General features: G+C 34.5%; 1 protein-coding gene across 1 annotated transcript in view; it reads left to right on the forward strand.

Annotated features, from left to right (window-relative positions):
- Window positions 1-2,156: 2,156 nt before the first annotated feature.
- LOC128873279 (trehalase-like) overlaps window positions 2,157-26,246 on the forward strand; it is a 40,078-nt gene continuing 15,988 nt past the window's right edge. The window contains exons 1-3 of the mRNA XM_054116738.1: window positions 2,157-2,831; window positions 22,086-22,211; window positions 25,276-25,577. Of these exons, the coding sequence (XP_053972713.1) occupies window positions 2,734-2,831; window positions 22,086-22,211; window positions 25,276-25,577 (526 nt within the window). The 5' untranslated portion in view covers window positions 2,157-2,733. The remainder of the gene's footprint in view (window positions 2,832-22,085; window positions 22,212-25,275; window positions 25,578-26,246) is intronic.

The following is a 26,246-nucleotide window of genomic DNA, read 5'->3' on the forward strand; positions in this document are numbered from 1 at the left end:
CTTTATTTATTTTCCAAACCTTTTTTTCAATGAGTGGAGAAAGACTATCGGTGATACGTGTTTATCTTGTTATAAAACAATTATTTAGCTTTATTGTTGGTTAGATGTTTTGATACAGTCTAGTACAGGCTATACTAAAGTAGATAAATAATTATATAATTGTGAACATCAAAACGTTTAACGTTTAATAGAATTAAACAATGACTAATACTTTTAAATATTTTATTCACTCATACGGAAGAAGAACTATCTCCGCTGTGTTAAAATAAATAAAACGACCGAGTGTGTTTACACTCGGGCAATTTCAAACGACTGATCCAATTCCAACTTTGACAGTCGATTCGTTGCACTTTTCGTGGTCTATCGGAATCAAACAGGTTAGATCAACTTTACCCCATTTTTCTTCCGTCCAGACAATGTGATCTTTCGTAAACCGAAGTCTAACACGTCGATTCTCTGCGGAGATTAAAGGATTCCTTCGTGCTAGCTTTCTCAATAAGTCAGAGTTGTTCGTTCCTAAAAAGACTTCTGGGTTTTCGAATAACCTCAGACATAGTTAGAACATTTGTAGCATACGTCGATCTTTTTTTTTTTGTAACAATCGTACAGAAATGTAAATTATTATGCAATGTTAAATATTAAGAAAACAAAATGTTTATATTCTAATATGTTATTTACCAAATCACTGCTTGCAGGTAAGAATCTGATACAATAATCGTCACTATATTACGACGTGACACAAATATACATTTAAAACTAATTTCGCTCGTTATGACATTGTGAAATAATCGTTTACTCTTTGAAAAGATAGTTCCTGGACAATTTGTTCCTTTTCAGATTCCGTTTCTATACATATTTTCAAAAATCCTTTGATTGAATATTATCAATGTCACGCATGATACTTTGTAATCTGTGAGTGGAAAATCACAGGCATTTGATCGATCAAACCTCATCGTATCGTTCAATCACTCGTTAAAGTGGTTTAGTACCATTAAAGTAACCACTTACAAATATCTTATCAATGAGCTCGCACACGCTCACAAGCAAACATAAATATTAATGAACAAACATTGCGCGATGCTTCTGAATGTGAGCGATTTACCTTTCCTCGAAGGTGGCAAAAACCTGGTTATCAACGTTATCGTGGAGGCGTGCACAGGATATTACGAGGGGACACTAAGTGCGGGCCAAGGAAAACGGTGACGTTTGGGAATTTTTCCTGATGATACGGAACATCTGATACAATCACTATTTGCTGTATACGTTGAAATTACATACGAACAGTATTTTAGCTTATTTTCGTTGAAAAAATGTTAATCCGTATAAAAAGTGTAATTGTTTTCGTACCACAGTGGTCCGAATGAAATAAAATTGAAACTTTTAGAAATTGTATGTCGTTGTCGTATGTAAATTAACAAACAATTTTTGAAAAAATACTTTAAATACTAATCTCATTAAGATTAAGTTAAATCAAATTTTTTAAAAATATCTAACAATCATATTCACATTCAAATAGAATAGTCTGAATCTGTAGCCAATGGACAAGCGTCGATGCATCGTAAATCAAAACCATTAACCTCTTCGTACACATTCCTAGATGTAGTGAGTATTATTTCTCTTTTTGATACGATTAAATGTAACGAAATTGAAATGAAAAATTTACTAAAAAATACAATTCGTGTTAAAAATTCAATGGCTATCAGTCTTGCAAGCAGTATTTATATTCACTGGCTACAAACACAGGAGTTTGTTTATAGATGAAGTGATCTTCAGGTCTGCATGATAGTAAACAAAAATGTATATTTCGATCAATTTTATTTTAAGGTTCATGAAATTTTTACACAATACTAAAAACATGTTAGACTTCCGTTATTACTAAAAAGATCCTTTATTATTAAAGAAGTAAAAATGAAACATTACAGGTATAACAAACAAAAAGTTTATATAAAGAAAATATTTTCACAAAAACTTGAAATAAAATTGGAGTGCACAAATAAATCTATGTGCATTAGATACTGACGTTATTTTCGTGAAGTAAAATTGATGTTTTAATGAAAATAGCACTAACAGTTTCGAGCAGCGGTATATCGCTTTTGGCCCTTTTTGCAAGTGTATATGGAGGACCGATATATCGCTCTTTGGCCCTCGAATGGTTAAGGGACAAAATTCGCGTCCACTTCCGACCTGAAATCCGGGCTACGCGCGCTGCTGTCCGCGAGAAGATGAGCCGCGCGAATAATTACCGCGAAAAGCCTTTCGCCTTTGTCGGGAAATAACCGTCGCTTAATCGGCAGCCAATCGGGCTGGGGGAGTGTTCGCGTCCCGGACCAATGAACGACGCGCCGTTATCAACTCAGCCGGACTCAATATAACTGATGCCGGAGTCCTGGCGGTCGCGCAGAGGGTCCGAAAACGAACCTGAGCGGACTCTTTCTGCATTTTCCCCGGTTGTGACTTATGCCACGCTGCCCTCCTTCGTTGATTCGCCTGAGAGGACGCCTTTTGACGGTGGTGTAAGCGCGAGCAGCGAACCGTCGGAAGCCGGACGCGATCGTAACGTTCTGTAACTGGCGCGACGCCGTATCAGTCGGTCGGCTGATCGTTGAACTATTCGGCTGTGTCGAGGAGTGACGGCGTTTATCCGGCAGCCCGAGGTTCACCGAGGTCCGGCGAGAGGTTCATCGACGACACTCACCCCGGGGTCGACCTGTGTGACCCCTACCAGGAACCACCATGCAAGCTGGACCAGTGATCGTTCTTTTGGCCGCGATCGCCTTGACCGATGCTGCCACGATCCGACATGCCAGCGTCAAGGCCACGGACTGCGATAGGTGAGTGAAAGGGAAACTGAGAAGGTGCACCGTCGACTCCCGGCGTTCCTTCCGCGCTTCAAAACGAGGTTTCGCGGCTCCTTTAAACGCCGCGGAACGCTCTTGGCCCAGAAACTTTGCTCTTTCCGGTTAGGCTGCTCCTTTGTTCTGCGTCGCCATGGATTCGATATTCGGAAGCGGTCATACGGTATCTAGTCGAGAGATCTTCGCGGTTTGGACCTCCCGAACGAGCGACGCCGATGTTTTGTGTTTACCTTTTCTGGAATTGTGGAGAATGGAACGCGGGGGTCGACAACTTTTTTGTTGATCGTGGGTTGGGTTTGATGAATGATGATGTTTTCTTTAACTTGTTGGCGAGGTTACAGTTATTTTTGGAGGCAGTTAAAGTTAGGTAGGTTGGTAGGTTAAAGTTTGAGCTGTTTCTGAAAATGGCAGTGATGATGTTGATGGTTACAGTAGGAAACGAAGTTGAAGTTGTTCATAAGAGCAATATTGTTTAACACATTGCTGACCAGTTACGAGTTAACTCGTGTTTGCACTTGCATTATCTATTTCAATTTATGAAACCCAGGGCGATATAGAATATTGCGAAAGCTTTGGTCGTCGTGTTTAGTCCTGTCGGGTTTTGATTCATTTTTAACAATAGAATATACTTTTCTCAGTGTTTAGGTTTATATCACTCAGTAGTTTATATCACATTCAATTACGAAATAATAGCCGGTGACATGAAGTCGCTTCTGTGTAAAATTGTGGATTAACAATGTGTTAAGATGAAAGTGTTTGTCAGGGGGGTCAGGGGCCCGCAGTTTCACCGATTAGACTTAAGAACGGACTTAATATTATTATACGCTTGTATCAGCTTTCATCATCGACAGCGTGTACGTTTACAAACAATATTTTTCTTTCGTCTCACTCAATGAAATAGTATTTTATTTACTTATACAACGAATTTATGAGAATATACTTGAATTGCTGTTTCGAAATTTACCTTGAAATTATTAGATAAACCTGAAGCACGGCTGAAGAAAATTCTGATATGAATTTGGATGATATATTCTACAAAAAATAAACAAAAATTTCATTTATCAATTAACTTCACCGATGGAACTTCTGCATCTATTATTCTATTCACTCTATACATAAATTTATTAAGAGAATTCGTTATAATGCTTGTAAAATGATAGAAGTACAATAGCAATAGATATTCAAAGGATGAATAAATATTTCTCTATATGTTTCGACCTTGTTGTTATGTCTTCTTCGGGAAAATTCCATCAATAAATAATGCAATCATTAGATATTGTGCAGACAAGAAAGTACTGGAATTAACTTATCAAAATTGTAAATAATGAATTCATTTAAACTTTGGAAACACAAAGATTAAAAAATGACAAAATAACCAATATGTAGTAAATATACAGATTTTTATTAATATATATATTAATATAATAATTAATATAAAAGATAATTATTAATAATCGGATCTAGCAATCAAATTCGCATTGATTACTAGATACATCTGATTATCAAGTGACAGTCATAGGTGAATTAATTTAATGTTATCTGTTTTTAATCGCAATTGACGTTAATTATAAACCATATCGCTTCAATAACGTACGATTGTTGGCGCGTTGCGCATTCGACGTTTATTTTTGGAAACATGTAGAAGTCTCTGAATAACTCTGCATTTCCATTACAGATAAACTAACATTTAGAGATCATTGTTTTGCATTACATGCAGTAAAGTTATCAGTGACATTAGTGCCTACGATACGGAAATTTCCGAAACCCCAGATGAACTCCATCAGAGTCACTTTGGGATTATTTGTTGTTAGTGTCCCTCAGTGGTGCACAACCTTTTTTGCTATTGGTGAAGTCAAATAAAATAATGTATTTGACATACAGAAATGAGAAGTATAATTCTTTTATTGATACTGAGCGCGATGACATCGAAAACATTTTAAATATAACGATATAAAGTACATTATTTAAAAATATATATTATGGAGTATTTATGAAATATTAAGTAACTTTTTACACACTAAGATAGTTTTGTAGAATATGCTAAAACATTAAAATACATCTTTGATATATGATAACAAGTAAGTCGTGAAATTAATTTCATTCATCATTAGAAAAGTCAAACAAACGAAATTGAAATTATGTTAGACGTACTTTATATCTGTATAGTAAATTATATTAACCGAGAACGATTCGCTATATTTGACACACGCTACTAATCAAAACTATTTATGATAAATTAACGCCAACAATTGCTGTCATAACGTGAGAAATATATAAAAGGGAGAGAAAATAGCTTAAAATATTATAAATTACGTTAATTATGAGATATCCCAAACTTCCACTGTTCATTTCATCAGTATTGCAGCTAGCATCTTGAGGGGTCAAATGACACTCTGAAATGGATCAACGATATCGATGACAATACCAGTATGTCATTTGATCACTGAAGAAGCTGCAATGCTGGCGAATCAGAGTATCTTATTCAAAGGTCACGGTTTATTCCTGAAAATATCAAGTAGTATCAACCATGAAGAACTAGGCCTTAGAAACTTAAAATATCTCACGATTAATGTAATTAAGGATAAATCTTAACCTGCAATTTTATTATTTATCATTGAAATAATCTTGACAAGTAGTATGTGTCGAATCTAGTGAAATATTTTCGGTTAATATAATTTAATATATTAATATAATGTATGTAACAATGGCAAGTATGTGTAAGTTCGTTTGTTTAACTTGTTTTAATGATATAATAATTGAAATTAATTTTACGACCATAGTAGTCGAAGATAATTAATCGTACATCGAATCTTGGGTAAGGAGAAAATAATATGTTATCACATATTAAAAGTGTATTGCCCCTTTTAGCATATTAAAAAAAAATGTTCTAAGTGTATAAATAGTTACTACTTCAAGAACGCGCCAAGAAAAGAATACAATTTCGAAGAATCTGTTATTCACTCCATTGTTCGATAAAAATAGAATACTCGGTGGTGTATTACATATCCTTTCTTCCGACATCATTTGTCTTGTCAGAGGCTATGAAAAAATTCGATAGAATCCAGTTTCCTGCTCTGCGTTTGTTTACAACTCATTAGATGCAGCAGTCAAACGCAAGGTTGCAATCTAGAGTTCTATTCATTGTGAGTGCGGCTTAGTTAGTCCTTTTATGCAATCGTTTTGCGCATCCGCACCTACCATTATATGCCTCGTTTTTTTGCGTGCATAAGGCGGAATGGGAATCCAAGTAAAAAAACGTTAAGTGAGACGGAACTCGTTGAGACTGTAATGATAATGTGATTGGTAAGATTGCAATCTCCCACAGTCCTGGACGAGCGACTTGCGGTACACCGGAATGATCTTTGCGTGAAAGGATAAGCATTGTTAAGTGGAATAAAGATAATTATGTTTAAATTAATGAAGTGAAAGTGAAACTGGAATCACATTGGAATTTGGAAAATTCGCTTTGTCTATAATATTCTGCGAAAATTAACATTTAAAGTTTTAGTTATAAATCATTGTGATCGAAAGAAATTATTCTACGAATTATAAAACATATTACTTAAAATAGATGGTACACGAATATTTCTAAGCATTTATTCGTAATTCACGATTCAACAATATTATATAAATATTAATGCAAACACAAAGTAATAATCTCATTTTCCAGATTCAAACAATCTTGCATCTCCAAGTAATGTTCGATTCTTTCTTGACCAGTTATCCAAGTCACGATATTATATTCTTCGCACTTAATGCATAATGAAACAATTTTATATTTACGGCTAAGTGAATCTTTTACTCCTAAATAATTGTTTTGAATTTCCTCTTCTAACACTTGTGTCAGTAATCGTTAACGTAGTTATTGAATATAATCTTAGAGTGTAGTAATAATGGCTGTCAATGAGTATGAGTTAGAATCTTTGAAGTTAGTATGTCTTCTGATGGTATAAAGAGCTCTAATAGGTTGTTGCATGCCCCGAAACCTGCTTGGCGCGTTTAATTAATATGAACAGCTCTCGTAATGTAGCCCGAGCACGTGTATTTAACCATTCATGCTTACATACAACTAGTTGACAAAAGACTTGATATTCGCCACACTGGCTCATTGAACGTTATCAGCCACGACCGAGGATAAATAATTATCGTTGACCGCATGCCTCGGTTTATCGAGGAAACCCACGAGTTCGACAATCATGCATGAAAAGTTTCCGCAATTTTGCGCATAAACTATTAAACATACCATTTTCAATCAAAGTATAGACATATATATCATTGCAGGTATTTGTTTAATATTGTTCATTAAATACTTCAACTGCACGTTTCAGTCCTTTTCATAAAATAATTGTATAACATATAATTTCAAAAAAAGGAGAAATTTTATTTTTTATTCTGTTGGTTATCGTATTAAATGATCATTTTTCTTTACAATTTCCGACATTAGAAAGTGACTTGTTTTTTCTAAATTTGTTCAATTTTATAGATCAATGTAATAGATTATCCCGACGACATGTATCTATTTCGATAACAAACCCATTATCGGAATGCGAAAAGCATTCTCGTGTATTTTTTATTTCCGCAAGACGTCACCTTTTCCAGAACACCGACTCACCCAAAATTCATATTTATCGATTTCAGACTCCAATTGGATGACATTCTGTTTCTTACTAATCTTATTTTTACTTGTAATATTTTATGATTCTGGATTTTAACGTATATTGTGATATCCTTATCATTCGTGATATTTATTCGTATCACTCATCGTTGATAATTTTTTATTCTCATTCCACAAGTATTGAGTTGTTATTTATTTAATAAAAATTAAAATATAGAAGCATAGAAGCTCACCTGAGTAACTATTAGTCAAGTGAACTTTCAATCAAGTAGAAGTTCCGGAAAACATCTTATTAACAATTGAAGAATTATTATATTAAATTTATTAAACAAATTAAGTAAACCATGTATGGTCCGTGAATATTTAAAAACACTAAATGAAACATTATCTCACTTCTTTTTCATTTTGAGAAGATAGAGAAATTGTTTAAATAGTATTAAACATCACGTATTTTACACTATTCTAATCTGAGAAATATATGTCGGTCACTTTCTGTGAAATATGTCAAGTTTAAGGAGTAAACTAGAGGATTATAAAATGTCATTTCATAAATATCGAGTTTTACGTCAATAAACCTTAAATGTCTCGTTTAAATATTAATCTACAAGTCCTCTCTAGGCAAGGATAGAAAAAATCGATAAAGAAGAATGTTACACGCTTTATAAGATCTACTTTCCCATGAAATTATTTTCCAAACCATTCATCGATGTGTGTACGTACAACTCTGCAATTCTTTTTAATTGGAACTTCATACATGTTTCATTTTATTTCTGTAGCTATTCTGCTGCTGCAAGATATTCTGCTGCTGTAAGAAATCCTCTTGCACCATCTTTTCCACAATTATCATTTTTATAACTTATACAATGAATTAAAGATATCTATAAATTGATTCGCTTCATTTTAAAAATACACTTCACTTGCGAAATATCTGAGATTTTACGCGATGTAACAGTTTTTAATTTTCGAGGATCTGTGTCATCCTTCACTTGTTCATCTCTTGAGGGACGAACTATTATTTTTAAAGCAAACAGAAATTAAAGCATCGAGGGAATACTGGGACAAAATTTGTTAATAGTTTTGGTAAATTCATATACATTTTTATAATACTGCGTGAAAGTCTAGGAATCCTTGTACTTATATTATATCTTGTATTTTAATATGAAAAAAATGTTTTAAAACAATTGAAATAGATTGTGTAAATATAGATAATATATCTTGCAAGTGAACTAAGCGTTTAACACACTAACAGTACGTATATGGTAATGTAGGATCACAAAATAACATAATATTAATGAGGCGGTGATCATAAATGATGCTCAAAAGAATCTATTCAAAGAACAAAAAATCAACAATTAGCTGAATTGTAGGATTTAGTTTGCAAAAGGGTTATATTTTTATAGAATATCGCATTAATATTTGTCTTGGTTATAAATAATAGCTAAATATTATGTTTACACAAAACAATTCACGATATATCTTTTAAAATAAAACTGTTTAATATGCTAAAAATATTTCAGGTGTTTCATAGTACTCCATCTATTCATCCATATTATTATACAGGATAATAACAAAAATGTGGGACCTTTTATCAAAATGACTTCTTCAAGTAAAAATATACGAAATAGTCTTTTGTCATTTTGCAATCTGAACCTTCGTTATCTAGATATAACTAATTAAAGTTAACGAATGTAACTGTCGGGGCGAGCCATTTATATCCTAGTCCAGCTCTTCGCACCCTGACCATACGTTCGCACTCGAACAAACCTTCACTGCTTATATCTCGGTAACGAAGCCTCAGATTGCAAAATGGAAAAGAACTTTTTGATTCATTTTGTCACGAGAAATTGATCTCACGAAATTATTACACATTTCTATTAACACTCTGTATGTTATGTTGAAGTGACACGCGAATTTCAATTGTCACAAGATTTCCATCTATAAGCCAAATCATTGGATTGGTTTCCTCATGCAAGCACGCTCTTACAAGATCATAGCTTATAGAATTCTATTCCCCTTACCTTATCAGTTCCACACCACAGCTTCCTAGAAATTCAAAGTCCGAAATTTTCAAAGTCAAAGAACATAATATTAGAACATCGAACTTCTCCCTACCGAGAGGTGGGAACTTTTGAAAAACTTCTCGATTCGTTTGCAAGGATGAGTTCCTGGTGAAAGTGTCTATTTTTTATTTGGTGCCACGGGAGTAATGTTTCCTATGGAGGTACAACCATTTCGATCTCGTATAATGCCGCCATAAAAGCGGCTTTACGATCCCGTTGAAAGTCGGCTTGTCGATGTTCCATAAATTGGGGGCACAGGTTCATGTCAAGGCAAAGTGGCCGTTGATAACCGTGCGCAGCATCCTAGTTGCAGATCGGATTATATCCAAGACTCCAAGAACCTGTAGAATTCGTGTTTAGCTTTTTCAAAGGGATAGTTACTTTCTGAGAATGAGACTGTTGAAAGGCTCTTTTGACGTAGAACTTCAAAGCAACTGATTTTTTGCGATACCCTTCCATAGCATCTTAAGACTATCTTCCTAAAGTACTAAATTCATAATCATAAAATCAGAATAATTAGAGAAATTATAAAGTAACTGTTTGAATTAGAAGGCTATCATTAATTTTTTTTTTTTTTTTATTAAATGAAAGATGAAAGATGAAAGATATGATGTGGCTGCTGACGACTATGGACAGATGCAGATCGGACGGTAATCTAAGAACCTATAAAATTCATATTCGAAGTTCCTTCAAAGGGATCATTGCTATCAAAGGACACTGGCGAGAGGCTCTTCTGGTGTAGAATTTCAAAGAAATTTATATTTATAACACATTTATATAAAGTTTCACGTCTGAAGAACATTTCCTTATATTGAATTCAAATTTGAAGAATCAGTATCAATAGCAGCATAAACACTGAAATAATTGATCTACACAATTCTGTTCCACAACTAACAATCAAGATATCAACTCTAAAAATTTGATATTTCCAAATATTAAAATATCAACTGATTAAATTTGACATTCGAAGTAGCTGAAGCTTTTGTGGTATTCGCAGCAGAAGGTTGACATTTCAGTGATAGCATTTCAGTGGATTTTGCTCGAGAAACACAATGGACACAAGAGCGAGTATTAAATTATATTTTAAACTTTGGTGTACGTCCATCGATGTGCTTGAAATGATGAGGGAAGTTGCTACGGACAGTTGACCTTCCTATACACAAGTATTCGAGTGGAGTAAACGCATCAAAGGCCACTGAGAGGATTTGTAGGACGATACTGGTTCGTCTAAAGTCGGCAAACAGTTACAAACTCGTGCAGAAAATGCGTGAGCTTGCCGTTTTCGATTCGAATGGGCCAATGTGAACGATGGTAGAGAAATTTCATGTGATAAAGATTGGATACCTAGAGTTTTATCTGAAAAGCACAAAAAACAATTAGAATATAAGTAATTAAATATTGTTTTGTAATGCATAAATCAATCTTGAAAATTAGCACAAGAGCTTACTTGGTCACTTGTTCTTGTCTTGTTCTAAAACTAACCCCCATCAGTCAAAATGTTATCACAATTCAAATTTTATTCTATTGCCTTATTATATTATTATATTTTATCATGTTATATTACTTCATTTGCATCTATTGTCTAAGACTTCTGTTAATACACCTATACGAATTTGGGGAGAGCTTCAATTTTTACACCGCCAGTTTGACCATCTATCATGCAAACTGTGTGTTAGCTACGAGATGAGTTTCCCGCACATGTACTCCCGTTTCTGAATCGAAGCATGTTAGACCGATTGCACGAACTTGGCGACATATCGCGCGGAAAGAAAGGAAACGTGGATGCGAGAAATAGAATGGACCAATTTTATTGCTAACGCTACGGTGAAGATATCGGGGAAAATTATTTCGCAGCTGTTGGAAACCATAAAAGCGAGCAGAACTATACCGTGGTCGGAGCAATAAGCGAGTATTTGCAATAAAGAGAGGATCCGGTTACAGAAAGTTTTGAAATGATACAGCTGTTAAATATCTAGGGCGAAGATTTTGGAATATTTGAAGGATCGGAAAACTTCGTTCAGAAATAAAGTTTAAAGTATAATAACGTTATATAACGTTCGTGGTATATAACAATGGTAAAAGATTTTATGAACGTATTGGCAACGACTGCTGCTTTATAAAAATCCTCTTCTTTTACCGAATAATTGTTTTAGTATAAAAATTTAAGTTTAATTTATAATCTGTGACCGATTTTTATTAAAGTCGACAATTTCCTTGTGATTAGCTTCTCGTCAAATATTTATATTTATAATTCAAATTCGAATTTTTATTCAACAAGGAACAGTTATCAACAGCAAAATCATAGTCACAAATTCAGACATCTTTGTCAAGAATTCATTATGGGTCATTAAAACCGTTCCAACGTGAGTGTGTGTTCGATAATATTTTTTTAATCTGCTTTCGACGTTCTTAAACGAGTTTATCGCAATCTGTACGCATGATTATCAGTAGCATACTTATACTTATCACAGGGATTACGGATTAAGCCTCCATGTTGTTTTCGTAATCCCCATAATTTCCAAGAAAGAAGCAAATCCGTCATTAAACGTACACGCTGCCAGAAAAGTTGCGATCTGGCCGACTTCTGCAATGCGAAAATATGTTTCTGTGCGAATTCCCAAAGTGTTGCACACCAACTTTCGTTATTATTCCGAGTTTGTCCCCCGAGGCATCATTCCAATAAATCATCCGTAGAAAGGTCTTCGTAAATGCCAACAATTTTATTCTGTACTTGTTTGAAGCGAGCAGATTCGCGGTGGAAATCAGTGATGCTCCGCTGGCTTCAGCAAACCACAATTTCCTCTAAGAGTTCGGTCCTGATGGACAGTGTGATTGTATAGGTTTTCCATCGGTTGAAACGTTCTGACAATACATAGGTACACAGTTCACGCCATGTTCTTCGTGTTTTCAACAAAATGAAGGCGCCCTCTTGCGATCGTCAGGTTGTGAAAATTAAGATGATTACAACAAGAGTACTTAATAATAAACATGCAATGATAATGTGGTTATTTTTAAATTAAAATTTGTATACATGTCTGGTGTCAGCAATTTAAGATATACATTATCTTTTATAATGTGTAGAATTTATCTTACTTGTTTCTTATTTGACATTTCCTTGTCGCTGGAAATGAATTATATACAGCATTGAAAATATTAATAGAAATAGTAGAGAAAAAATGTAATAAATAGTCTATTTTAGCAATTTGAGCTTTGTAAAATTAAACAGCAGTCTGTGATCCAAATCAATATGTGAACAATAATTTGCGTTTATTAATATTCAAGCATCCAAACGATTTGTTACTAACAAATTTTGCCTGTCTGATTCAAAAAAACAAAATTGTCATTCAATAAATAATAAATTATAAAAAAGTATTCATAAAATAAAATTGATGTCGAATGTGTTAAACAAAAAGAAAACACTCCAAACAAATCAATTTAATTTACAGTATCAAATAATACTCCAGAAATGTATCTTTCTTCTTATTTTGAGGAATTGGAAACACGAGAAGAAATCGCGTTCCCGAGCCCCCCGAATGAGGATAGTTAATGATTCTCTCGCATGTATAACGGGGCGAAACACGAAACTCCTCGCGGGTAAGATAATCGATAGCCGGATTCTCTGAAAGAATCAAGGGGAATCGCGTTTCTCGGAATCTCGACATCACGTAATAAGAATCTCACCAGGTATCAGCACACTCGAACGAAATTCGTGGCAATCCCTGGGAATACTAGCATTCCAAAACGAAGAACATTCAAGAGGAACGTGATGGGGGTGCACCGAATGTCGGGAAATCGCCAGGTCAAAATACAGGCTACGGAAATTGAGTGGCGAAGAAGACGATAAAGCAGAAAAAAAAGGGGGGAAAATCTTGCAAGCTCTCGACGCTGCCAGATTGCCAGTTTCCGCCACCAGCGTTGGCCATCGCTATCAGTAATCCGTGGCATCCGCATGGAAATTTTTTTCGGTGCCACGTCGAGTAACATTTGCACTTCGACAATTTCACGATGCTTTTAACACGTTGGATATTTTGAAATTCTTCACCGACACCGATAAATCTGAAATGATATTTGTTAACTTCGACGAACCAAAAACTGAAAGCACGTAAACGGTTGATAAGTTTCAGTTACGGGAATAATAAATCATTCCTCAATTATCGTTGAAATTGAATCTTGTATACAGTGTATAATATTTTTCATATATTATTAAAACGTTCTGGGATATTTATTGGTCAACTTTAGGTATAACAAACTATATATTTCAAAGTAAAATACAAAGTAAAATATTGTGTTATAATACACGTATTATATAATTTATGTATTAAGTGTTTCTTTACTTTTATGTAATTATAGATGTATTATATATTTTGTTTATCTGTAGATGAACAATTCATTGTCGAAAACGTTAACATAATCCACATTCCAAATTTTCGATAATGTTCATTGTGTTCGACGAGATTATGAACTTTGATCATTTTCTGAAAATATTATAGCTATCGTTTTCAGAATTTATTCAATCAATAATATGTTCTCGAGGGGATAAATAAATTAATGATGGAGTATGTAGCAAGACACAAAGACCTCTTAGAGCAAGGAATTTTCCATTTAACACTCGCCAAGCTTTTACATCATGTTTTTCACGTTACGACTTATAAGCTACTGTCACGATTATGAAGACAGAGTGAAGAAGCCGAAGAGAATCGTCCGAAGAGAGCAAGTCAAAGAGATTGACAAGTGCGATCGGCTCTTCAATTGACCCGTGAAACCTCGGAATAGTTCAATCTCGTACCAACCAGACGATAAGCCAGAGTGGAAAGGTCAAATTACTTCGATCAATGAATCAATTCGATTTATCACGCTGAACTCGATTCATAAAAAAAGAGTTAGTCTCGAGAGGAACTCTGACGTTCCATTAACGATCGAAGGCGAAGTGAGAAAAACATTATAATAGGAACTACCGATCAAATGTAAATCAAAAGTAAAACTAAAGTAAAACTAAAATTTGTAGTAGTTGTAATTACTCCAAAATAGTTTTGGGATTATATTTCGTAACATCAAAATGCACCTATCAAAAATTCCCCTTTTTTTCATTTTTCCCATTTTTCCCATTTTTCCCATTTTCCCCCTTTTTCACATTTCCTCCCCTTTTTTTGTTCCACTTTAAACGGTATTGTAACTAATAACTTACGCGCAAATAATTGTAGGATTTCGCACAACACGAATATCAGGTAATTTACAACCTCCCACGCTTTTAGCCACTTGGTGTTGATTTACGCGAGTTTGAATCGACAGATTTTTCATCTGTCGCTGGTCGAAATTTACGTCACGCTAAACCGACTGACAGACGTGACCGACTGGTTCCGCGGTGTGTTTTTATTTGAGCTTATATGCCTGCAATGTTTAATTACAATATACAAGTACGAATTTTTAAAGCCACGGTTATTTGGAAAAAGCTATTTTCGTCGAAAAATACGATTTTAATTGAACATTTTTATCGTGGAAATTACAAAATGTAGGATTATTTGTTAAATTTCTATTGATAAATTTCGAAAAATGATGTTCCCTCAGTTTTTGTCTCGAATACGATCGATTTTACTTTATAATAAATAGATCTATATATGTTATCTAAAATGTAGCCATTATTAACAATTTTCATTTGTATAAAAATGATAGCAGATTGAAGATAAATCTTTTTCCTCTTAAAATATAAGATAAAAATTATTATAATTACGCTACGATATCTAACCATGTTAAAAATTCTCCAAACTTAGTTTGCTTTAAAGATATGAAACGAGCTGAATGATATTATATTATACCATAAATATTAAATACTTTCTGTGAAAAGATCCTGGAATAAATATTTTTTCCTTTAAAATCTGAATAACACAATTTTAGACATATAAGATTGAAGTACTCCTGTTGAACGCAAGTCTATTAGAAATCCTAAATACTTTAGTATGATGTGTGATTGCTGAAACGATGCACAAATTTAATTATGTCTCCTCAAAGTCATTTGCAATCTGCTCTGTAATCTGCATATCAAAGAACCCATCCTGCTGAAAGCTTAAAATGATTTTCGTTTCGAGGATAATTCTATCAACGTCTTGATTCCCTGATTAAAGTTAGAAGAAGATTTTAAGAACCGTTTGCACGAAATGAAGTCAGAAAACAATAAAAATAGGATTCTAATTACAAATGAAACATCTAAGTGCTATTTAAATACAAGAACTGATATTTCCAATTTCTCAACCCTATCATTTAGGTCTTTTTCGAGAAAACATAGAATTATTTTTCTTTTTAGATAAACGTTTGTTCCTTATTCTCAAGAATTTTCCAAAAATCTTCTCTTAAACTGTACCGTGAAAAAGATTACGACTTGCTGTTCCATTGGTTTCCAATTACACAAACTCTCGTTGTTAACGGAGTTTCCGAGTCCATTTCACAGTTTATAGTTTCAATCCTTGCCAATGGGTTTAACGGTTCCGGGTTTACGCGCAGATTGTCCGCAACAACGATCGAGAAATCAATAACAGGCAATGCCGAGCACCTTAGGCTTGTAGGTATTATCCTTGAGTAGTTGGTGAACGGACGGATCACCGCAGGTCTCGCCCTTTATAGCGAGCTGAGCCTTTGCTTTACGGTTAATTTTACAGCTTACGAGCTGTTTAGAAGACCTACCGTCTTCGTCCTCCCGTTCATAATTTTTTATACCGTCAAAGTAAGGAATCTCTGGAATCCCCGGTTCGGGAAAACATTAAATTATTTCAAATTCCTTAACGTCAGATTCAAGTTTTTGCGTTGGCTCGTTTGACAGTTTTAAATTGTGTTAAATTTAGACAACTGGGCACAACATTCTGAATTATTTCAATTTTACATAAAATTGGTATAGTTCGTTTAATTGGAACACCGGTATTCACGAAGGAGCACTATTTCGTTAAATAACTAAATAAATAGCTGTATGATTCGATTAACCAAAAATGAGGAGTGTCAATTTTAAACAATTACAGTTATTCCTTTCCTTGTAACGTAAAGCTAAGGAAGTCTTGACTACCCACTTGAGGCATTGGCAATCCAAGTAGAAACACAACTCGACACTTTGCAACAGAATCAGATGGTTCGATGAATCTGCGTCATTTTGCAACGAATAACTCGAATTCCTATTAATTGTAGGTCCTATAAACTTAGATTGAACTTTGCTTAATGGAGCAGTCGTCCGATTCGCGATGTACGAGATGCTTTCATTGGGGAACCCAACTAGTATAATTTGTTTTAATTTATCCTTTGAGGGTTATGAAGCAATTCTACCGAGACGATTAAGCTTCGAGTTTAACGATTTAGAATGAATAACTGCACTTTTCGTGTGCTGAACGTTTATAGACTTTCCCTTGATTTTCGTTTTACGTCGCTCCGATTGCCGTCACTCGGAGTGGTACTGTGCCAATCTTCGTTGAACATACTTTATGAAAATATGATTTGTTGTTAGGCGAACTTTGTGGCCCTTAGAAAATTAGAAGCCAATTTATGTCAGCTGTTGAAAACATAATTGAGGGAAAGAACTGAACTAACTTAGCAATATATAGAATGTTAACCAAGGAGATTTTGTCAGGAATTCAAAATGTTAATTTTAATTTAAAATTGTTCACTTATCACTGTACTTACCTGTTTCTACAAAACCAACATTATTCAATAAAATTAAAGTATTATTTCATTAAATATATATAATTGATAGACTAACGTGATAAAAAATATGAGTTTTAGTGTCCCCTAACCGTTGCTTCAAAAAATTGTTTTGTCCTCGTTAATTGAAACTTTTAATTATTTACGACGTTACTATCAAAACGTCCATTATACGAACTCGAAGAGTAAACTCGTTAGAAAAATCTATAAAAGTATCCGAAGTGTTTTAATAAACCGGCCTGCTCGAGTTCCTCGCCCTTTAAGCGCGGAAACGCCTTCCATTCAACCCCTTGACAGTTTGTTTTATCGCCACCATGCATTCAGCTACCTCAGAGATTTGTCTCTCGGGCATTATTTTGTCTTATTTGCATATTATTGAAATATTTGTCTTAGTAAGGAAATGCTTCTCTTATTCTAAGCGCTATGCCATGAACCACGACAAAGGAAACAATCGTGAATACTCTCGTGATTTTTTAAAATCAGCATGAATTACTGCGAAACAGTTTGTCCTATCCATCTCGTGAAGTATTTCTTCCTTCTTACGATGCAGTCGACTGTCGAGAATCTCATTTATTTCCTATCGAAGAAACTACGATTTATACATTTTATGTAATCACTATACTGTATACAATTTTGTATATAATTTTTTTAACATTTTTATCAAATATTTTCCCTGCATCTGTTGTTCCCCTTTTTGTAAAAAAATTCGATCAGGATCGGATCGCTTGGCAATGAATTTAGTCTCTCCCATAGCTCGATCCGTATCTCATTTTACGATTTATCTTATCAGTTTGATCCTAAAGTGCCTTCTTCTGTTCAATCGCCTGCGAGCGATCGACCTAGCGATTCTCTAGTTGTTATTGATCTAAGAATAACATAAGAAAAATACGTTTATCCCGGATGAAATTTCTTTACAAGTATTTGAATTACAAAATAGACGACTCGTTCGAAGTCGTAAATTTAAGTATGAATCAGCTGTGATTTATTTACTTTTCTGTACAAATTACGCCTGCAAATGATTAAACGATATATGTCTATGTATGTGTGCAATGGAAAATAGTTTTTAGTTAATAATAAATGTTCTAATTGCACAATCATTTCTGCTAATCAATTTGTAGTTGTACGACAGTATATTTATATTATATTATTATCTATTAATTAATGAAAACTGATAAACTATATGGAAATATGGAGTCTTTTACAAGATCGTAATCTTAGGAGCCCCTTATCTGAGTTATATATCTAGCATATAGATAAAATAGCGTGGGCGTAGGAGTGTTGATTAGGTCGATTGAACGAACCTTCAAGCTACCTTTTTTGAAGAACCACTCTCCCTTCAGGCTGATGGGTGATATCTACTTCACGAAAAAACCTTAATCAACCGAGGGTTGCTTCCAACTATGTGTGTATTATCATTAAGAAAACTGAAAAAAAATGACGAGCCAAGAAAATATGATAATGGAGAAAAGGTTTTTTAACGAAGTTTTTATCTTGAAGTCATTTTTCTTTTTATACTTGAGATCCACTATAGACGCGTTTTACATGAAACTATAAATATTACCTAGTTTTTAAGACGTTACACTAGGGAAACCCCTCAAATACGTAATGTTCACATAGTAATCAGATTTGTTTCTTTCTTTTAATGAGTACAAGAAAAAATGCTACGATTAACGATGTTTCATCGGTTGAACGATAAGATAATAAAACGAGAAACAGGTATCCTCTAAAAAATTCATGGTTCTACTTGGGAACGGTTTGCTACGCCCGAAATATCCTTGAAATGGTCCAAGGAGTGCCTCCTCCATGGAGAAGCAACTGCCCCGAAATGGAGACTTCGCGATTTATTTTATCGTTGTACCCCTCTGAGTATCTCATATATTCCCTATACCCTGCTTTCGGTACCTCACTTTTATACGATACCATTTCTTTCACGTTTCACGAAACTCGAAGGTTTGTGTCTTGTAATCATTATCATCTTGCTCGTCGAAAAGTGTTACGTAGAATTATTTATCTAAATTGAAAGTGTTTCACTGAATCAGAATTTTTCTCTTGAAGATAAAATATATAAATATATAAAATATCAATAGTAATGTACATGTTGCGCCGTTTACAGGATAAAACATTCTTTATTTCAGTTTCGATTCTTTTTTATACCTGCGAAGTTATGATTTTGCATAAATGTTCCAAGTTTAATAATTACAAAACCAATGTAGCACTTTGTATTTTATAATATTTACTGGTTAAGAATCATTCTCAACAGTCTAAATTCTTTCACAGTTTAATCTGCCAGACACAGAGCCAAAGTGTCGGGCACCGAACTGTTTGTTCTGTCAGAGACACGAGAAAGGCGATGCATTTGAACAATTTAGTGTGCTACAGACACAAGATGAATTGTCTTACATATATCATTTTCTTTCTCTCATTCTCTCTCTCTCTCTCTCTCTCTCTCTGTCTATTGAATTTTGTTTAATGTCCAAAACGAAAACCTAGTCTGCACCTGAAATAAATATGTCGCCATTTATCAAAACGTTCATGCAAGATACACTTTCTTTGACTGTTATCAAGTTCGTCTCTTTTATATGAAAAAATCCCTAGACATTCAAGACTATCTCACGTATTAAATTTTATAAAACATTTTTCATCTCAGAGTTTCGATGCTCTTCGGTATATTTTTTTGGGAAATTGTAGAAAATGGAAATAAGAGAAATTTAAATTTAGCGCAATGAATAATTCATATCGATGCATACACGTCTGTCAGAATCGTGGAATCTGGATCGTTCGTAATAATTTCGAAGATGTCTATAACAAGACCTCATCAATCAAAAAACATTTCTGATTCCTGCTCCCAAGACATCGACGATAAAACATATCCGGGCGGAAGAAAAACCATAATAGGGTGACGAAGGTCGACAACCTAAACGGGCTCGTTATTTTTTCGGCTGACCACGACGAGTATGAAATCTAGGGTACGTCGTGATTACGATAACGTCGAGCCCCTCTTCATCTTATGGCAGAGATGGGCTCAGTTTTATTCGAATAATAAATAACAAATGAGATCAACTCATAGCAATTTATTCATGACATTTTATACGATCGACCAGTAAAATTTTTATTTGTGTACATAGATTATAGATTTATACTGAATCTCAATCATTTTTTCAACCGATTCGATGTTGGAGATTCAATGAAGGCAATAGTTAATCGGCGATTTCATATATTGTTTGTGAACATATTCTTCTTGAGTCTTCGCTCTTCATACATTGTACGATAAGGTGACTCAGATAAGCTGAAAGATCAATAGATAAAGTAAGTATATTTGAAAACAGAAAGTGGAAAAGGTGTGTTTACCTTGCTACTGTAATTGCGCAACGGTGAGAATTCAGTTATCGATAATGCACTCTTCAGATATATTCTTCGGAATATAATACGTACAATTATTCCTTCGTCTGTTGATAAGCACATTCAAAGTACTGTAGATTGATAATGTTTATTTTCAGAAAGCACTCACCAACAAATAGCTACTATAATCATACATTATTTTGAATTTTTGATTTGACGTTTCCAAATAAATTTTTCTAAAGTTTATTCATGTACATACTTATAAAAAGACATTTATTTGGAAACATCGAACGTATCATTTCATTTAGACAAAATTTCTTTAACAGACGTAGACGGTATGAGTACTCATGGGACTGACAGTATGTTCATCAGAAGTTTAGGGTGTTCTCTATGTGTTCTTCTGAAATGTAACAGCGAATGTAACAACATAATCGAAAACTGCGCCGTTAGGAGGTTACAACCAACGCCAAATGTTTCTGTGACTGTTCGATATTGGCATCAGCCCCGAATTAGCTTTCAACAGTTTCAACCGTAATTCCCTTTCGTTTGCCGAGTTTGCAGAACAGTAGGCGCCGTTACGACTCCGTTTTCTTGGTTCCTGTCAGGCGCGTGCCAAACCCGCATAGACTATAAACTTTCCTGGCTGCGTGTGCTCGTCCCTCCACGTCTTGTACACAGGATGTTCTATCGCGTGAAGGCTATTTGTCATAAAATTTTTATCTCGATAAACCATCCTCAAAGTGTATTTTACCTATGCGTCCCGTACAGTCACTTGAGTGCATTAACGTGCGCTGTATGAGTCGCGAGAGAATAAATCGATGTAACGATGCGTGATAAAAAAAATAGTGTCACGCTATCCTTTGGTCCATCCTCTATGAAACGTATGAATGTGTGTGTTTCTTTTTTTTTCTATTTTTATGGGCATATTGTAGGCAGTTCCTGTTCAGATAACAGTTGCGACACTGGACACTCGTCTGGATGACACTATGGAATCTACATTTTTGCTATTGAGTGTTTTCGAAGCTACACCGCGTTTGGGAAATACGAAACTGCAAATGTTTTGTGGAGGAAGGACCAACAAACACAATTGCATGTTTCTAAATAGTGCGCGCAGCTTTATTTTACCACGGATATGACGGATAAAATGTCAGCTACGAAACTAAATCTGGGGAGAAAAGGACATTCTACAAAGCGTATAAAATAATATTTAGCGATATTTTAATTTAAAGCCACCTTTTGATTTAACAGTAATTAAATCATTAAACAAGGAATTCAGAAAATGATTAAACCTAATTAGTACCTAGTAATTTTTATGAGCATTTTAAAAAGTGACTTCTTGAAAGTTATTAGAAGTAGTACAACAAAGCGTAAGAAACTATAATATAGAATCTGACGAGCAAAAATTATTTACGCGATCTTGTGATTAATAGGAGCCAAAGTTTTCCTTTTTCTCGAGATCACGATTAATCATTCTCACTTTGTTTGTTCACTGAACAAGATTTATGATTCAGGAGAATTCTAATTCTGCTTTTCGACTTTCAGTCCGATCTACTGTACCGGGGAATTGCTGAAAACCATACAGCTCTTCTGCTGTCCGGAAATCTTTCCAGACAGCAAGACGTTCGTCGACCTTCATCAATTAAACGAACCTGAAGTGACTCTTGCCAAGTAAGTATCAATCGATTATCTCTCAAAGTGCACTTCTAGACATTAGTTTCCTCTTAAATCGTAATGAAATTACCGATATCTGAGTGACTCGAAACTTGAGAGCATTACAGAGACTTCATACCTTTGGTGAACAAATTTCCATTGAATGGAAATAAATAATTGATGAATAAACTGCGAATGTTCATGAAAATTCATATTTATATATATATACACAAGTGACGAACAGAAATCTATATTTTTGTAAAAAATATATAATGTTATTAGCCATAACATTGAATAACATTGAACAAGAAAGTAAAAATATTTATCTAAACTTTACAAAATTTGAACTGAACGTAACGCCAGTTCAGTTTTGTTAAAGAGAAGAGAAGAGTGAACATAACAAAATCAGTCAGGATTTGAAAATATTTTTAATAACATCATGCATTTTATAATTAAGTAAATACACGCATATTTTATAAGTAAATATTTTTAATCAATTTTTTCCCCTTTAATTTGGCTTTAGTACGATTTCCATCCTATTCTGCTATTTCGAGTCTCCTATTATTTGTTTCATGTCGAGCCATTGTGTTCTAATCTTGTTGGAATTGCTTTTATATAGATTAGTTCTATGGAGTAATTTTCTCGGGTAGCTTTAGGTCTATTGACAAAACGCTTAATATCGGCTCGAACAGATTTGACTCGCAGACCTGTATGCATCATGGAGGACATTCAGAACCGTAGGTAGTGTTATTGATTGCATTGATTCAACTTTTGTAATATGTCTGTTAGCTGCTGTTGTCCAATAGTTCGATGCTATCTGTCGAGACAAGCTTCACGATAGCTTCATATTGAGTGTTTCAACAGAAACAGACCACCTTGATAGGCTTGCCATTTCATATGATGGGAGTATTGTTTGTAAAAGTTTCATATAAGTATCTACGAATCGGTTATTTTGTAAATAACATGAGTGACGTTTTTCTATAATAAAGAAAATTAAAGTTACTCTTCTATTAAGCATTACTCATCTATTCGTCCAATTACTGCTTAATGTATTCAGCTGTTTGTAGATAAGCTTCCATTGATAGTACGGGAGCAGCAATCCTCATTGTAATTACAATAATTACATCTAGGCTAAAGGTGCTTTCGGCTACTCCGCGATCGTAAATTAAGCTATCAAATTCTAATTACTGAAAATTAATTACTAAAATACTACTTATTAAAAATAGTGATCAATCACTATCGAAACAGTACTTTGTACTTGCCTACCGTTAGAGTCGGTCCCAATGGTATTCTCAGAAAACAGTTTGGTCGCTTTCACCTCGTGTATTGCTTATCTCTTCTTCGATCCACTTTACGCGAGACAATGCACGTGAAAAAGCAAACGCCACGTTCAGTTGCCTAACGCTAGATCCTTTCGTTTCTACGAAACACGGGAAGTCAAACTAAACCGTATTCTTAGACCCGCGATCTGAAAACTGTTGTAATTTACGATGGCAGCCAAACGAAATCACCAAGAACGTTTGCCAAACTTGTTTTTCAGTTCGTACAGTGCACAGTGCACTGTGCAACGTACACGATCATTATCAAATTCATAGCGTTCGGTCCAAAATATAGTTGTCATTTTCTATTAAATATAGTTATACGACCGACTTATATTGTGTGTAAATTTTTGCAAGCAAAAGAAATGATTTCTTAATTATGATATAAAATAAAAATTATTTAAACAATCTCAAAGAAATATTAATATACTCAAAGCTTCTTAGCATCCTCAAAAATAGTTCAATTTATGAGATATTTCAAAGTATACATTCATATATTAAATTATGAATTTCTTACATTACATAGTTTTCATAATAAAAATTCACCAAAAGTGGGGAACAAGAATTAGCATTAATTTTTCTGGAATAAATTTCCCAAAGAAGACTATATTCTCGACCAATTTATTTGGCGAGTCCGCTTAAGAAACTATTCTCGCTAAATTTAATACGAAGCGAGGCACAACGCGTTCGAATTTTGGTAGGATGGCACACTCCGGACCGTTCGAAACTTCCTCGCGATAAATTACTTACTGGTTCCGTTCGGGCGTTTATAGTTGCCGTTTTACGGCATACGGTTACGTTCACTTTCGTCCACCTTTATCGCAGCGGTTTGGGCCCGCGAATGCGCACCCTGATTCGATCTCGTGATAAGTATTGCTCGTAAATATCGAGGGGTTACAGTCTAATAGAAGTTAAACCCGTCTGACAACGAGCAAACTTGTAACACGTACACCTGTCCCCTTGGAGGAACGTCGACCGCCATCGTTGCAGGTTGATTGCGTTGTTTTGCGTAGACCAATTTGCTTCCACGCTTACGTCGCGTTGTAAAAGCACGCATAGGTGTAAATCAGGTAAAACGCTCGGTGCAAGCCGTTTTACCTTGATCAGGATCTTTTCAGGAAACTAAACCTCTTCACTCCTTAACTTTTTTATTCGGAGTAGTTTTAACTAAATAAAAAATTACAATTTATAGTTTTTAGTTATTGCCTCTTCTCCCTGGTTTCCGGTTCTTCTATTCAATTTTTGGGGAATATTTATATTATCGATATTTGAGGTGGTTGATGTGACTTTGTTCTGATGAATCCTGAGAGTATTAATGTTACTATTGTAAACTGATGTCAGTTATACTGACTCCTTCTTATCCTGTACCACTGACATCTTATTTTGGAATCATTTCTAAAAAAAATTACGAATGTTCCTTCATCCACCAAAATTTATAAATACTTATTATATGAATTTTATTCAGAACGTACACATATTTTTCTTTGCTCAGTGATAACTTAACAAAATTTGTGAAATTTCTATGATTTTCAAACAATACAAACATCGTCATAGGTACAGGAAATTTGGCGTTTTCATGAAATACTTTCAAGTTCTCCGAAGCTGTTTGTTCATGCGCAACAGCAATCGATTAATTACCGCGCTGATTTCTGTTCATATTTGGTACAACCTCGACATCAAGTGGTACGAAGCGAGCGTCCTCGCTGTTTGATGTTCCATAATTGATTAACCGACCAATCCTGATTTTGTTTATCCACAAATAGCTTCCACGACTTGATGAGAGCAACAAATAACAAGCCGAACCGAACGCAGTTGCTCGAGTACATACATACAAATTTCGAGTCGGCGAACGAGCTATTAAACTGGACGCTTCCGGATTGGAAAGAGCACCCGTCGATCCTCAGACGGATCCAGGATCCGAAGTATCGCGAATGGGCGAAGGATCTCAACAATATTTGGAAGGGACTGGCCAGGAAGATGAACTACTCCGTGGCAAAGCATCCAGAAAAACACAGCTTGATCTACGTGGAAAACGGTTTCATCATACCTGGTGGACGTTTCGCAGGTAAACGTTACGTGGATTTTTTGAGAATGTTCGGAAAATTATAAATGATTTGGTGTAATTTTTGTTCATTTCAACTACAAAGTACTACATTTCAAAGCTACAAAGACGGTCACTTTGATCAATGTACTTTCAACTTCTTTCTAAAGTTACTCAATTATTTAGAATGCTTTCATCGCAATTTCAGGGAAATAATTATTGCAATATTAGTTTGTTCTTCCTGGATCTAATTACATAAATATAGTTGTATATGTATATGTTTGCGTTGACCGATGGTAGCTTTAGTGTTGGTTGAATTAGATCCATGTTATTTGTTATTGGAGCATTTATTTGAGGTGCTGAAATTAAAAAATCAAAAATATAATGTAGCTTCTATAAATCTTGAAGGCACATTAATTACAATCATTAATATAAGAAAGGCTTGAACTTCCAATTATTGTACATAACTCTCTAATTGCAACGAAAATTACAAAATACGCAATTATATCCTTGCGTGACGGTGCCTGTTGTTTGACACACATTTTGTTGTCATGTGTTAGATGTTCAAAGTAACAAGAAAACGTAATTAACTATCCATTTAATAATGAATCGATAATGTGAACAACCTGTTTGAGTACCAATTATAAAATTTTTAAATTAATTTCTTGATTCTCGAGATAAATCTTAATTAAA

Source organism: Hylaeus volcanicus, chromosome 3, assembly GCF_026283585.1.
Source record: "Hylaeus volcanicus isolate JK05 chromosome 3, UHH_iyHylVolc1.0_haploid, whole genome shotgun sequence".
Lineage (NCBI taxonomy): Eukaryota > Metazoa > Arthropoda > Insecta > Hymenoptera > Colletidae > Hylaeus > Hylaeus volcanicus.